At 39.2% G+C, this 15,765-nt stretch overlaps 1 protein-coding gene across 3 annotated transcripts in view; it reads right to left on the bottom strand.

Annotated features, from left to right (window-relative positions):
- The window catches only part of FOCAD (focadhesin), a 342,443-nt gene that overhangs the window by 61,108 nt on the left and 265,570 nt on the right, over window positions 1-15,765 (bottom strand). For all 3 annotated transcript variants that reach the window (XM_066368255.1, XM_066368257.1, XM_066368256.1), the window contains exons 22-24: window positions 14,408-14,500; window positions 7,748-7,836; window positions 3,810-3,854 (exon numbers count right to left, since the gene is read on the bottom strand). In XM_066368255.1, the coding sequence (XP_066224352.1) occupies window positions 3,810-3,854; window positions 7,748-7,836; window positions 14,408-14,500 (227 nt within the window). The remainder of the gene's footprint in view (window positions 1-3,809; window positions 3,855-7,747; window positions 7,837-14,407; window positions 14,501-15,765) is intronic.

The following is a 15,765-nucleotide window of genomic DNA, read 5'->3' as shown; positions in this document are numbered from 1 at the left end:
ATAAAACTAGAGGTGAGGCAAGACCTGGCACTCCCAGGTTTCCTAGTCATAACATCATTTAACAAAACCAAAATTAAATCTTTTATTTCTATTATCTCTTGCTTTTAGCTGAGAATATCCTAAAGCCTGTCCTGCTACAAAATGATCATAAATCCCTAAAGTTAGGTTAAAAACTAGTTTTAAATTGTTAGTGATCTGAGAATTAGATCCACAGTTTTTATCACCCTATAGAAAAACTTAGATGGTCACCAGAAATCAGGTATCACATCTTTTAAAACAAGGATAGTAAGGCCCTAGCTGGTTGGCTCAACAGTACAGTGTCCACCCAGTATGTGGAAGTCCCAGGTTCAATTCTTGGTCAGGGCACACAGGAGAAGCGACCATCTGCTTCTCCATCTTCCCCCTTCTCTCTCTCTCTCTCTCTCTCTCTTCCTTTCAAGCCATGGCTCAAATGATTTGAGCAAGTTGGCCCTGAGCACTAAGGATGGTTCCATGGCCTCACTTCAGGCACATTTAAAATAGCTCAGTTGCCATGCAATGGAGCAGCGGCCCCAGATGGGCAGAGCATCAGCCCTAGGTAGGGTTGCTGGGTGGATCCTGGTTGAGGCACATGCAGGAATCTGTCTCTCTGCCTCCTTGCCTCTCACTTAATTAAAAAAAAAAAAAGGATAGTAGACAAAATAACATAAAAGTATCTTTTTTTATTTATTTATTTTTTCTCTTCTTTCCTCTTTCTTTCTTTTTTTTTTTTTTTTTTGTATTTTTCTGAAGCTGGAAACGGGGAGAGACAGTCAGACAGACTCCCGCATGCGCCCGACCGGGATCCACCCGGCACGCCCACCAGGGGGCGACGCTCTGCCCACCAGGGGGCGATGCTCTGCCCCTCCAGGGCGTCGCTCTGCCGCGACCAGAGCCACTCTAGCGCCTGGGGCAGAGGCCAAGGAGCCATCCCCAGCGCCCGGGCCATCCCTGCTCCAATGGAGCCTTGGCTGCAGGAGGGGAAGAGAGAGACAGAGAGGAAGGAGGGGGTGGGGGTAGAGAAGCAAATGGGCGCTTCTCCTGTGTGCCCTGGCCGGGAATCGAACCCGGGTCCCCCCACACGCCAGGCCAACGCTCTACCGCTGAGCCAACCGGCCAGGGCTATAAAAGTATCTTTTTAACACTAAATTCTGAAAGAGAATTTAGCCTGTTTTAAAACAGTGCCCCAAATGATTTTATTTCAAAAGTTTCACTGGTCTTGACATCCCTGAGCATGTCTTATTTCTTGTAAAATGGAGAAAAATGTATTTTAAGCCAGTGTTAATTAGACATTTGGTTACAGATTAAATGCAAATTTGAATATTAATCTCTGAATAGAAAAAAATCTAATCTGCAGTCCACATAGAGCATGCTCAGGCCAAGGTATACATTTCACAAAGGTACCATGACTAGCTCTTGATCACCCATGAATTTTCTGCACACCTAGCAAAGTGACTTATGGAGAGAAGACACTCCATATATAGTTAATGAAACAAATTCAAGGAGGAGCTGACCAGGTGAAGATCTACAACGGGTTCAGTAAAACTCATCACCTTGTTGATCAAAAAACTATCCCCTATAGTAAAGCAGTAGTAACTAATTTGCATAATGACATGTCAGCATCAGTACTGTATTTATCTAGGCAATACCACTGACATTTTAATTAAATTGTCCTTTGAAACAAACTGATGCTATTAATCTAATTAAAAAGTGCAAGGAAGGATGAGCTACGATGATGTTTTCTCAGGGACAAAGTATTACGTTACATATTAGTAAAGTGACCCAATCCCTCAGGGATTTTTATCTTCAGGTTTAAATCTATTTAATTAATAACAGTAAAAATGAACTTACATCAATCATCAGGTTTTATCTGTGTCCTGAGTCTCCCTTAGCTCTATCCCTGCTGCTTTAGAAATAAATGCTCTCAAAGGATGTTTTACTTCCTGCATTTGACTTACAGCTCAGAAAACAGTAAGTCCGACGTGGGCCAGGCGAGTCTGTGGCAGCCATGGTCCAAGGAACAGAAGGCTTAGCTGGCAGGAGGTGGTGGGGGTCCTCACATGGCTGGAGGAAGTCAGTGGGAGAAGCTAAAGGGAGGGCAGCAGGGTGATTTTTCCCCGTTCTATCATTCACCTCTTTGCCTCCAGACCTTAACTATCTCTTATTCACATGCTGTCATGCCTAGTATTGTCAGGATTGCTTTAATAAGATAAGGTCTACAAAATGCTTTGAAAATTTTGATGAAAAGGTAACACCATGAAAACATAAATTATTTTTACTCTGTATCACTGAGAATGAGGAACACACTCTTCTTAGTTATTACTCATGAAACAATGCATTATAAACCTGAAGATTAAAGACTTGTTGAAAGACAATTCTAGAATGAAAAATGTGAAAGCTACTAGAGAGGCAAAATTATAGGTTTTTTTTTTAAATAGAAAGATGCTAGTTTCTTCAGCATTTGAGCTTTTTGCTGCAAATGTCAGAGTACCATTTCTAACAGGATATAAGTGTATAAGTAGACCAGTATAATAGAACAAACTACATGAAAGGTAAGGTCAAAGGCAGTGCTACCCCAGCACCTCCTCCCTCCCGATATGCAGCTGAGTGCTCTCCTAGTGTGTCTGCATTCACCAGAACAGATAAGCAGGCACAGATGAGTCCCTACAGAAACCTCTGGGTATTTTAGCTTTCATTTTGTCAACAGATATCTCAACAGATAGTTCCCAGTGCCTCCTACAGAACTGAGAGCTGGGAGGATCACCTCCTCTCTTTCCCTTTATTCAGAAGACATGAGGCTGCGGGGTAATCATGTACTGAGATCAGACTTCACAGTTAAGTGCCTGTTTAAGAAATTACTGGTGGAAAGCTAACTCTAACGTAGATTTTTTCTTTTTTTTTTTTTTCCAAAGGCAAAATCTATTTACCTACAGAGGGTTTGGGGACGTGATAGAGATAAAACTATACTGCAGTGAAGTATATCTGGATAATGGATTTTCAATGCACATGAAATCCTGTAGCTCAAAGGTTTATTTGTATTGTTTGGTGAATAAGAAAAAAGGATGTCAGGGAACAGCAGCTGCCAAAGGTGATGGTAGAAGGTAGAATTGTATGTAACTGACTGTAACTTATTGCCAGAAACAATTAGCTTGTTAACAAAGAAAACCGATGAGATTGTTTAAGCGAGTTCATTAGGGTACAATTTTCTTAAGAGTTGGCTCAAGACAAAAAGCCTCAAGATAGTAATACTCAAGTTATTGTTAAAACAAACATAAGTATATGACTGAAACTGCTTTTTTTTTTACTGAACCTGCACATTAGTTTTCTAGTACTTAAAAATTCAATTTTTAGATACTCAATAACACGAAAAGAATAAAAGGAAGTACTCCTTTGATTTATTTGCTGGCTCACAGTTGAGATTTAATAATCTGTTTATTAATTCACACAAGGATTCCCTGCCCCCAACCACCACCTGAACTAAATTAGAATTTTCAGTATGTAACTCAGCATGGGGTACTGTGTTACCTGTACAAACTCAGTAGACTCTTGATGTAAAATATGTGTTTGTGCTGATTCCTCTGTATTTTCACAAAAAAAGTGTAGTAATTAACTTAATACAAGAAAGGATAACAAATGATTTTTAAAAAAATAAATAAAAAGTCCCTTATAAGTCTTTTTAACTTTAAAAGTCTTAAAGTTAAGAAATACTCTAAAAGGAAAAACTGTATGTACCTGCCAAAAAAAAAAAATGTTCATAGAAAATTTTTGGCAAGAGAATAAACAGATCTTACTTTGCAGCTGACTTGGTGATCTCATCAGTCAACATGTCTCGAACCCTGCAATAAAGATGGAAAGAAAACAGCTATAAGAATTTATGTTGGAGCAAGAGCCCAATTTTTTTTTGCTTATTCATCAATTAATAAGAACCTCTAGGAATGATTTCACATCTAAACACTATCTATGTAGAATTTTAGTGTGCAGTCAAAGAACTGTGATAAGGACTTGACTACAAAAAGAGTTTTGTCTTCCTATTCCTGAGGTCACTTAGTGAGGAGAAGAGGAGATGAATGGGACTAAGCAGGGATGTTAGGCAGTGCGGTAATGGTGTCATCTCTTACACTGATTGGACAGTATGTGTGTCCCTTATAGCATTCTCTGCTCTGGTCTGAACGTTTGTATCCCCTCAGTCTCATATGTTGAAATCTTAACACCCAGCATATGGTATTTGGAGATGGGACCTTTGGGAGGTGGTGTGGTTGGAGTCCTCAGAAATGGGTTGAGTGCCCTTATAAAGAAACACTAGATCTATTTTCCTCTGTTCTCTCTCTCCTCTACCTCCCCCTCCATCCTCCTTCTTTCATTTCTCCCGACCCCTTCCCCCCCCTAATCTCCCCTCTCCCCACCATGTGAAGACAAAAGGAAAAGGTAGTGAACTGCAAACCAGGAAGCAGGCCCTCATCAGCACCAGATCTCTTAGCACCTTTACCTTGGATTTCCCAGCCTTCAGAACCATGAGAACTAAGTATCTGGTTGTTTGAGCCTCCCAGTGTATGATATTTCTGTGTAGCAGCCCAAATCGACTACGACATTTGCTCTTTCGTGCACAAGAGCTCGCCCAAACAGCAATTCACTATTGCCAAATTGTAGATAATGGAATAGTCACAATGTATGCATATAAATTAAAACTAAAAACATTGGTTATAAAATCACTCTGAAGCTAACACAAAATAATTACACTTGTGAATTTGGAGGAAGGTATTTTCAATTCAAATATTCACAGGAAAAAAATTTCAGTATAAGAGCCTTGAGATAAGTGAAAACAATCACTGACTGCCAGGCTCACATCCTAGAGAATAGAGAAGACACATGTTCACTGTACCCTTTGATTTCAGAAATGCTAAAAATTTTTATAAATATTACATTTTTGCAAATGAAAGTTTATTTTCATTCACAAATATTTTCATTTGAAAGCTAGTAAAATCTTCATTATTCAGCATTCTCTGAGAATGTCACTTAGGAGCTAAGTTTTTCAGTTTATTGCAAACTGGTCCTATAGACTTTTAACTTGTATTTTATAAAACCATTTGACAATAAATTCTCTGAGTTGTCCAATCTCAGTCTGTCTAGATGGAGAGTAGTATATTGAATGCATTCTTTTATTGGTCAAATGAAGACCTGCCTACACTTATTTCCATTGGAGGGCTAAACCCTGCACCTGTGGACTAGAACTCTCCTTTTATCCATTTCTTCTCTCTGCTGCATCACCCGTTTTTCTTTTTTTCTATTTTTATTACTTCCCTTAGCATGTGAACATACTGAAATATCTACTATCTTAAAATGAAAAAGAACCCTCCAACTATTGTCTCATTTCACTACTTCTCATGCATCACAACTTATTTAAAATACTCTGCTTGACTCTAGTTCATCTCCTCGCACTCTCTTTAGACCTTCCTATAATCTGGCTTTTGTCCCCACAACTCCACCAGAGCATGAGCTGTGCTGGCCACCAATGACTTTCAAGAGGCCAAACTGAATTCCCAACTCAGTCTCCATCTTTTGCCACCTCATAGTAGCATTGGACACGTTCAGTTGTTCCTTTCTTGAAACTCTTTTTTCCCATGGCTTTTAAGAGTCCACGCTCTTTTACTTTCTTCCTATATCACTTACTGATTACTAATTTTCTGTGTGCTTTACTGGTTCTGTCTCCATCTACTTCATTTCTAAATGTTGATGTGCTCTGGGGCTCAGTCCTCTGTCCTTTTCTCTGTTTTTAGGTAATCCCTAAGGATCTCATCCAGCATCATGATTTTAATTGCAGTTGATATGCTGATGATTACCAAATTTGTAATTTCCAACCCTGACTTCACGCCTGAACTCTGGACTCATATGGTCAGCAGCCTACTTGGTATCTCCAGTTGGAGGTCTAAGTAGGTATCAAAGGCTTAGCAAGATGCAAACGTGATTCCTACTGAACACAGACCTGCTTTTCTGTTGCATTCCCCATCTTAGTAAATGGGAGCTCCATACTTTTACTTATTCAGAGTTAAAATATTGCAGTTATCCTTGACCTCATCTTTTTCTCACATTCTTGTTTGTTTGTTTTTTAATTAAGAGGCAGAGACAGATTCCTGCATGTGCCCCAACCAGGTTCCACCAGGCAAGCCCCCTACCAGGTGATGCTCTGCCTGTCTGGGTCACAACTCTGTTGCTTGGTAACCAAGCTATTTTAGTGCCTGAGGCAAGGCCATGGAGCCTGGGCCTCAGTGCCTGGGGCCAACTTTGCTTGAACCATTTGAGCTATGGCTGTGGGAAAGGGAGGGTGAAAAAGCAGATGGTTGCTTCTCCTATGTGCGCTGACTGGGAATCGAACCTGGGACTTTGACATGCTGGGCTGATGCTATACTGCTGGGCCAATGCTATATTGCTGAGCTGACACTATACTGCTGAGCCAACCGGCCAGGGCCCTCTCACATTCTTTACTCCATGTATCTGTCTATATATTTTGAAAAGTATAGCCAACACACCACCTCCAGCAAATGATCATTTTCAGAAGATGAATTTAAAGCTACATGTAAAAAATAATAATAGCAAATAGGAAGCAAAATCCAAATTCTTAATCTTAACTGTAAATCAAAGTCATACTTTTTAAACTTTTTTTTTTTTTTTTTTTTTTTAAGGCGAGGAGGGGAGATAGTGAGGCAGACTCTCTGACTGGGATCCACCCGGCAACCCCATCTGTGGCATTGCTTAAGGTCTGAGCTATCTTTAGTGCCTGAGGCTGATGAACTCCTACTGGGCTAACCTCAGCACCTAGGGCCACACTTGAACCAATAGAGCCATTGGATGAGGGAGAAGAGGGACAGTAGGGGAAGAGGGAGGGGCTGAAAAGCAGATGGTCACTTCTCTAGTGTGCCCTGACCAGGAATCAAACTCATAGGCCAGGCCAATGCTCTATCCACTGAACCACCGGCCAGGGATGCTATTTTTAAATATAAATCTAGAAAATAAAACTTAAAATTTGTAAAACACACAATGTACACACACACACACACACACACAGCTTCTGCTTTTCTACATATGCCAATTGTCAGTAAATAAAAATCTAAAATCTAATAAAAACCTTTAAACAGATGTTTAGATTAAAGAAACCTATGTCTGCAGGCAAAGCTATTTAGATTCTGGGCACTTGACTTGGATTTAGGCTGCTGCAACATTAATCTGACAAGGAATTCATCCTAGCCCATGTAACAATTTAAATTGTCTTTAAAGTGCCAGCACTTACACATTTCTAGATCATATAGTGAGAATTCACGAGGGGGTGTCTGTCGAAGAAATTAAAGCCCTGACGTGGTAAAGTTGCTCCTAATAATGAAGCTGTCTTAAGGAAGGAGGGGCCAGAGGGTAGAAGGGTATTTCTTGACTAAATGTGAGTTAGGAAGGTAATGAATTAAATGGGGAAAAACAGAAATTTTCATTCAAAGGAATATAAAGTAATCAGTAATAAAGGGAAAAGGGAACTATTTCCACACTGCTTTAGAAAACAATAAAAAACATAAAATTTATGAATAAAGCTCTCCTTTTTATATCCAAGGAGATGAAAAATACAGCTATCAGATCTTTAGTCTTCTCCCCTTCAGGCTCATAGAGAAGTGAAAATCCCAACATTAAAGCCTTTAGAGCCTCCGCCTTCTCACAGTGCACTGCCACCACTACCGGCACGCTGGCTTACCAGAGCCAGGCTGCGCTCTTCTTGTGCTGCACCTCCTCAGCGCCTTCCTTTCCGTGTTTTAACTGCAGCTCCAGCTCTCCTATTCTTCCCTGCAAAAAACACAGCATATATCAGCATGCAAACTCTATGGCCAAAATTATCTTAAAATTTCTTTGGAAAACATAACAGATGTGTCCTTTCCCAATTCACCTTAAGTGTTCTTGATAGGTTATTAAATTATGAATGAGGAGTGTGAGAGAGATCATTACACTGCTGCTCCAGAACTTCCACATTCATCAAATAGGTGTGTCCTGGAGTTGTATGTTTGGCAAATTTAGTGCAGAGCACTTCATTTTGGGATGTCTATTAAAAGCAGAGTTTAATTTCATAGGGACCATTCAAAATAATCTTCTACACAGTGATGATTAGCATGTGTCAACAGCTAATAATTTTAACTGACACAATCCCGAGACGGGGGTCTGGGTACCAGTATCATAACAGAATGGTACAATATGAGCAGGATGGTATATAACGTTTAAGATTCAGGTAAAACTTAACAAAGTTATTCTCAAATAGCTGTACATTGCATTACTATTTTTTAAGAGATTTTATTTATTCATTTTAGAGAGGAGGGGGGGAAAGGGGGAGGAGCAGGAAACATCAACTCCCATATGTGCCTTGACCAGGCAAGCCCAGGGTTTCGAACCGGTGACCTCAGCATTCCAGGTCAATGCTTTATCTACTGTGCCACCACAGGTCAGGCTCTATTTCTTGAGTGAACATAAAAAATACATATTATAATTCTCAACCACTACCATGTAATAAAAATACAGCTAATATCATCCCTTTAAAATTAAGACCTTCAGGTCTGGCTTTAGCTTAGTGGTTCCTTCGAGTCAAGTTCACTTGCTAAAACCAAGAACTTCAAATATTTATTATCTTTGTTTTTATACTCAGAATTGTTTTGATCAGATGCTTTCCCCTCTACTCCATCACCAGTTACATTATTTAAAAGTAATTAAAATATGGTTTATTGATGAACTCTAAAGTGGACAAGAACTTAGATTGCATACTGTATCATTGGGTAATACCAAACCATCAAACCATTTTCAGAAGTGGTTGTGCAGCTTACATTCTCACTAGCAGTAAGTAAAAGTTCTAGCTACTTCATATCCTCACCAACATTTAGAATCGTCAGGCTTCTTCATTTTTCCATTCTTGCAAGTATGAAATGATGGTCATTATGGTTTCCATTTTTATATTTCACTGTTTACTAATGAGATTACACGTCCTTTCATGTTTGACTATTTGGGTATCCTATTCCACCCACTGTTCTATTGGTTGTCTTCCTTTTATTGACTGTAGAGTTCTAAGGTGTATTTTGCAGAAGGAAAGTGTATGTCTCTATCTACATGTTCGAGAGGGAAGCTATATGGCTTGAGGAGTTAGGAATGTGAGCTCTGGGAGAAGACTCTGATGCCATTTCCACTAACTTGAAGTATAAATTTAGGCAAGTTACTTCACTTCTCTAAAATTCAGTTTCCTCATTTGTAAAATGTAGCCAACAAATAGCTTACAGTAATAGAGCATCACGTTAAATAATGTGGAAAACTGTTTATTTAATAGAGTGCCTGATAGCAAATAATAGCTACTATTACCAGATTCAGTGTCAAAAAACTCAAAAAAAACCAACCTCCCCTTACAATGTTCTTACAAAACATTCTTTCATGAATATAGCAAAATCCTTTGTAAAATAATTCATATTTTCTCATCTATCTACTCTCAGAGAATAAAAGGTTCCCCAAAATATCCAGACTATACAGTTGAATGACCTTATGTTTCTCTCAAATGCAATTACTAGCCTGTGAGCTCACTGAAACAAGGACTATTTCCTCAGGCTGAGGAGTCCTTGGGCAGAGCACACCGGCAGCATACAGAGCCCTGCGGTGCACTAGCTCAGGGACTCTGAGATTTGATGGGTGTTCTAGTCACGTCCTGCACAGTTTCCATTTCCTTCAATCATACCCATCTCCCTGTGTACAGAGATAGAATTCTGACCCTTTCATTCTCTCTTCTTTCTCTTAGAGACATTGACATTAACATTTAATGTTGATACTGGCCTCCTAGGAGGGTAGGCAAAATAGAAAATAATGTGTTTTTTGCCTGTCTTTGTTATGCTTCTTTTTTAAAAAAACAAGAAATAGGAAATTTAAAGGTTAAAATCTATTTAGAAATCAACAAAACACAAAAAAACCTAGTATACAGGCAGCCTCTTGAGACGGTCTATTTTTCTAATCTCTTCTATAGCTATCAACTAGTACCAACCATTCTATTGTGACCAAGTAAATTTCTTTTTTTCCTTCTCAGGGCCTCTGTTCCTCTCAATCCCTCATCTGGGATGTCTCTGATCCCTTCCACCCAGACCGTGTTAGACAATTTCTGAAGATGTCCTTTGCCTTCTGATTCTCTGCCTACTGATAATAGAGACTTAGTGATATTCAACTCAGTCACCTCTGCTGCTGGTTAACAGCTGTGGTTAAGGCTAATAACAGTCACGGGGACAGAAAAGACTGAAATAATCACTTGAATTGAGAGTTTTGGATTGCCTGGAGATTCCAATCACTAATCTATTGATCCCTCTTAATTTTTTAAAAAATATTTCCAGCCTATGTAACCAAGAGCTTGCCAATTATAGTGTGCAAGTTCACCTAGCTTCAACTTAGACATTAAAGAACAAACAACCCTTACAAACAGTCAGAAAGTAATTTACTAGGGGTTACAGTTCCTGACCTAGTTTTGATTTCAGATTATTTTACAGCTAGCTGACTGACTCAGGAAACAAGTATTTTCAGTCAACTTGCTTTAATTCCTCTCTACTGTTTGAGGTCATATTCAAAAATCTCTAAGGGCTCTTTATACCGAAGATGGAGACCTTAACTTTCTAGGCATCCCAAGAGGCAGCAAGGTAAAGAAGGTGATAAATTAATTGCTCTTTATCAAAATGGACTCTGAACTGTAAATCAATTTATGTCTTATTTTTTCATCTTAGTGACAAAAAAATCCAAATTTCTCCCCATGTCAACCATTTTGATATGCTTATAATTCCAAATCTCACATTTTGTGGAAAAATTAGGGCTGGAAGCAGACATCTAAGCAAAAGCCACTTGTAGTGTTCATATCTCAACCTGTAGGAAAGAATGCAGAATGTACCTTTTAGCATGTCTCCTAAGCTTAACTGAATAAAATGTGGCTCCTCTGAATGGTCCTCTAGTTTAGTGCAACAAAATGTGCCTGGAACTAGCTGGGAAGTAATGTAACTCCTGCACAGAAATATCCTCCAGGACAGAGATTCTTGGACAGGAGTTTGGCAGCTGCTTGTGGGAACATGCAGAGTTAGGATAACGATGAAAGACAGTGAGGCTCCCTAGGGCAAAAGTCCTGAGCAGATGAGAGTCCAGGGGCCTCTCTGACCCCATACTGGAAACAGTGCATGCTAGAAACAGCAAAAGAGCAGGATAAGATTTAGCAACAGAAAATGTTTAGGCTCTCAAAACAGAGATTAGGAATCAGTATGTTTCTTGTCCTTTAGTTCACCCCCTGCAAAATTTTTCTGCCTGTTTCCTTGAGTTATTTGTACTGGCTAATAAATATCTGAGTAAGACTGGAGAAGGGGCTTCAGTCCTTCGATCTGCTGACCAGGACTGTTGCCTGCCCTCAGCTCCTAGGTACATTTCATCTGATCCCTGAGTAGTCACTGTTGTTGCAACAAGTGGTGCTTTGTATGAGGTACGAAAACCAAACAACAGGTTTGATACTCTGAGTAGTCATTGTCTCTGTGACAGTTGCTCTAATTCTTGTAAGATACCATAGATTCTATTTAAGTGTGTGGAGTCATTTACAAAACTTGCTGAACAGTTAAAATGTACTGGTATACCTTCAAGTCATAATGACAGTCATTGTACTTTCAGATAGCAGTGAATATCTTATTAGAATCGACACTTTTAGGCTTTTGTCATCAATTCTCATTGAGAGTAGATTTATTCAATATCCAAAGTAAAGACAATTAAAATGATAAATAAACAAGATGCAAACTATCACAACAGTAGAAAAGCAGAGTACTTGACCTGCATTAATAAAATACTCAGCTGGTGCCTGACCAGGTGGTGGCGCAGTAGATAGAGCGTCAAACTGGGATGCGGAGGACCCAGGTTCGAAACCCTGAGGTCGCCAGCTTGAGTGCGGGCTCATCTGGTTTGAGCAAAAGCTCACCAGCTTGGACCCAAGGTCGATGGATTGAACAAGGGGTTACTCCGTCTGCTGAAGGCCCATGGTCAAGGCACATATGAGAAAGCAATCAATGAACAACTAAGGTGTCGCAACAAAAAACTGATGATTGATGCTTCTCATGTCTCTCTGTTCCTGTCTGTCTGTCCCTATCTGAGTCTCTCTCTGTCTCTGAAAAGAAAAAAACAAAACACCTCAGCTGGCTTTTCAAAAGTAGACCTGCCCTTTATAATATTAAAGCAATTTGCTTTATTTGTTGTTATAACTAATGTTCAATATTATGTGTTAGGGAGAATGCATGATGCAGTGGGGAAGGCTGAGGTTCTGGAGTAAAAAAATTCCAGGTAGTTTCTAGTTCATTTACTGACTATTGAGTTTGCACCACTTGCTTTGCTTTCCTGGCTAACCACTTCCCCATTTGTAATCCCATTACATGTGGAATTTACAACACCCACTTCAAAGGGTTTCTATAAAGATGAATTGAAATCATATATGGTAAGTATTGGATACTCAGTAGTTATTCAATAAATGGTAGCTCTTACTATAAAAATAACCACGGGGGTTATTTTTTTAAAATCAATTGCAAGTCATCTGCATGAGTTATACCATATCCCAGTCCAATTTAGCTTTCCTTATGCTTAGTGCTAAATTCAATTCTCAGTTTATTCTGCAGGAGGAGTTTTTCTTGCTTTCTCCAGGCCCTGTAGTATTTTGTACATCTTCTACTAAAGCATCAGGCATCTTGTACTGGAATTGCTAGTGGACATGTTAGTCTCTCACACTGGACTATATCCCGTACACCCAGGACAGGGCCTGGCCAGTAAAAAGTACTCCATAAATGTTTGATAAGGAAAACACTGCAAAATGACACAGGGAAAAAGAAATGTGAAGAAAAGTACATACTCTGACTTGTAATTTTACTCATTTTGAATAAAAATTATAATTGGCTAAGGGTGTATATGAGTAATACATCCATTCACTCATGCATCTATTCAATGCTGAGGGCTTAGATGTCGCTGAGGACAAAAAAGTGGGTAAGATGAGCAAAGGGAAAAAATTGTCCCAAGGGAACATCTTTAAAATGTGGATTCCAGTGTGGTTTGGGGAACCATCCAAAACACTGTTGCTCAGAGTATGGTTGATAGAATGAGTTAAAACTACCTGGAAGGTTGGTAAACATGGAGATTCCAGGTCTGCTACTCAGTTCTGATGAATAGGAGGAATCTCTGAAGATGGATCAGTACTTTGTCAATTCTAGACTCAATATAATATGTTGCAACATGGTTTTAATTTGAGAACACCAATGCTCATTCCTCACACCCTGCCTTTCCCTCTGCGCACACACTCTCCACCATCTTTTAGGACAGCTGATACCTTTAACCATAACATCTGACACACTATGCAAATATGATTCTGGGCCATATATTACTTAAGTACCATCAGATTTTTTCTACATATCATCCTTAAAAATAAATGTGAAGCTAGGACAAAGAACTGTTAGTCGTTTTTTTATATTGTTAACTGTCCATATATTCCCAAACAGAGTAAAAATTATTTCTGATTTAAAAAATTACAAACTATAATATTATTGGATTAAAGGAAGTCAAATTGGGTATAACTCATTTATTTAGTGAGCACCTACTAGGTCTTAGACACTATGTCAGATTCTAAAGACAACAGAAAAGAAAATAGGGTCCCAGTTCTAAGGAGCAGAGACAGCAGGAGAGAGCAAATAACTAAGGTGATAAAAGCTTCAAAAGGAGAAGCATGGATTATAAGGAAGTGCATAAGAGCAGCATACAGTCACTGGAGCGATGGGCAGTGGGGGCGGTGGGGACACCGGTGCCTTCCCAGATAGATTTATCTAACGACCAAGTAGAAATTAGGTGGGAAAAGAGGGAATAGCAGTACCTGCAACAGAAGGAATGTGTGTAAATGTCAAGAGGTTAGGAGCAACATGCCGAGTGTGGAAAACAGGGCTGAAACATGACATTTAGAGGAAGGATAATGACATAAGGCTGGAGGGTGCATGCAAGTCCAGTTCGAGGAGGCAAGGGCAGACATTGAGCTCCGCTTGGAATGAGCTCAAGTGGAGGTGCCATGGGACATCCAAGGGGGATATTGTGGGACATCTGGGAGATGTTCCGAAGGCAGCAATATGTATGAGAACAGCGCTCAAGAGGGAGCTCTGGGTTGGACACAGGTTGGGGGGAGTCAACATTTAAAATGTAAGTGTATTAAATATATTCAGCCTTACATTCTCTCATCAGCAAATACAACAATTGTACTATTGATAGCGCTATTTTCCCAACTGCCATTATATTCAATACATATTTTCAGTAAAATTTGAGATAAGGAGACACTCCCCTGAAGCAAACCATCCTATGGTACCGTTACCTGTAAAATGGCATGATAAGCCCGACTCATATACGTCAGCCAGGCCTGTGGGAGGAAGATGGCCCGGTGCCACTCTGACAGCTGAATGTGAACCTGTGGGAAAGAGGCCACAGCAGTCAGTCCACACAGTGTTAACACAGAGGAAAATTAAACTGTGTAATCAGTTCTTTCCTTCTCCTTCTTTAAATGGTTTATGTTCTAAAACAAACCAAATCAGTCTAAGATCAGAACCACAAATAACGTCTTTTGGATATTTTCAAAGGAGAAGAGCTTTGAGTCCCGTAAAGACAAAATAAAATAAGCCTGAAATTTTCTAAATTAAAGCAAATAGAATCCTACAATAATAACAAGTTAAGATGTATATGTAATACAAATATGTCCCTGAAAATTAGGGGGGGAACTCTGTAAAGCCTCTTGCCAATGTCAGGAAACAAGGTATTGTCTAACAAATCCCCCTAGTAATTTTAAATAAAAATAAATATTGCTCACATCCTGGATTTCCACTCTGACAATTTCTAAAGTAATAAACTTAAATTGCCAACAGAAATATCATGTTGTGTAGAAACCATGATGGTAAGAGCATGCAAATGAGTACCACACTCAGCAATTGTGCACACTGCTAGAAAAGTGCCCTTTAATCAGTGCGGGTAAACAAGCGAAAAATGAAATATACCAACACTGAAACCCTGTTTCTGAAGCGAGGCCCAGACACAACATCTGGTTTTCATAGTCATTTCTGTTTCTACCTATTAGTACACTGCTATCTTGAAACAAATCTTCCCAAGGTCTGCTTCTGTTAAAAGATAGATCACTCCAGAAAAACAGTCACAGTGCATCACATTTCACATTTCCTGTAACTCATCTCATCAAAATCAAACAACTAAAACTTTAGTCTGTCTCACAGACAGAAAAACAACAAGAAACAAACAAAAGTCTTCACAAATTTCTATATAATTATCCCAGAATCATGATGACTAGAGTGTTTAAGGAGATTTTATTGTATTATAAGAATTTTTTTTTTTTTTTTGAAAAGAGAACAGCATCTCTGAAGAGAGTTGGTTCCCAGGGCCTCTGCTATTTTCTTTAATTCTAGTCTTAGTGTGGGCCTACTACACACAAGGTATTATGAGAAAATATAAAGCATATCAGCTGATCTATGTCTGCAGAGAGTTTGCAGAACTGTGAGAATCAGAAATAGGCACAAATAGGTTCCAAGACAAAATTATGAAGAATCTATGGGAATAAAGAGAACAAGGAGATTAATTCGTCTGCTACCTGCCACCTATCATTCCACGGCCACGTTTAAAGAATTAGATGTGCAAATAGCATGAAAAAGGTATTAGAACCATGAAATGAAT

Source organism: Saccopteryx leptura, chromosome 2 (genome assembly GCF_036850995.1).
Source record: "Saccopteryx leptura isolate mSacLep1 chromosome 2, mSacLep1_pri_phased_curated, whole genome shotgun sequence".
Classification (NCBI taxonomy): Eukaryota; Metazoa; Chordata; class Mammalia; order Chiroptera; family Emballonuridae; genus Saccopteryx; species Saccopteryx leptura.
This window is presented reverse-complemented; position numbering and strand designations above follow the sequence as displayed.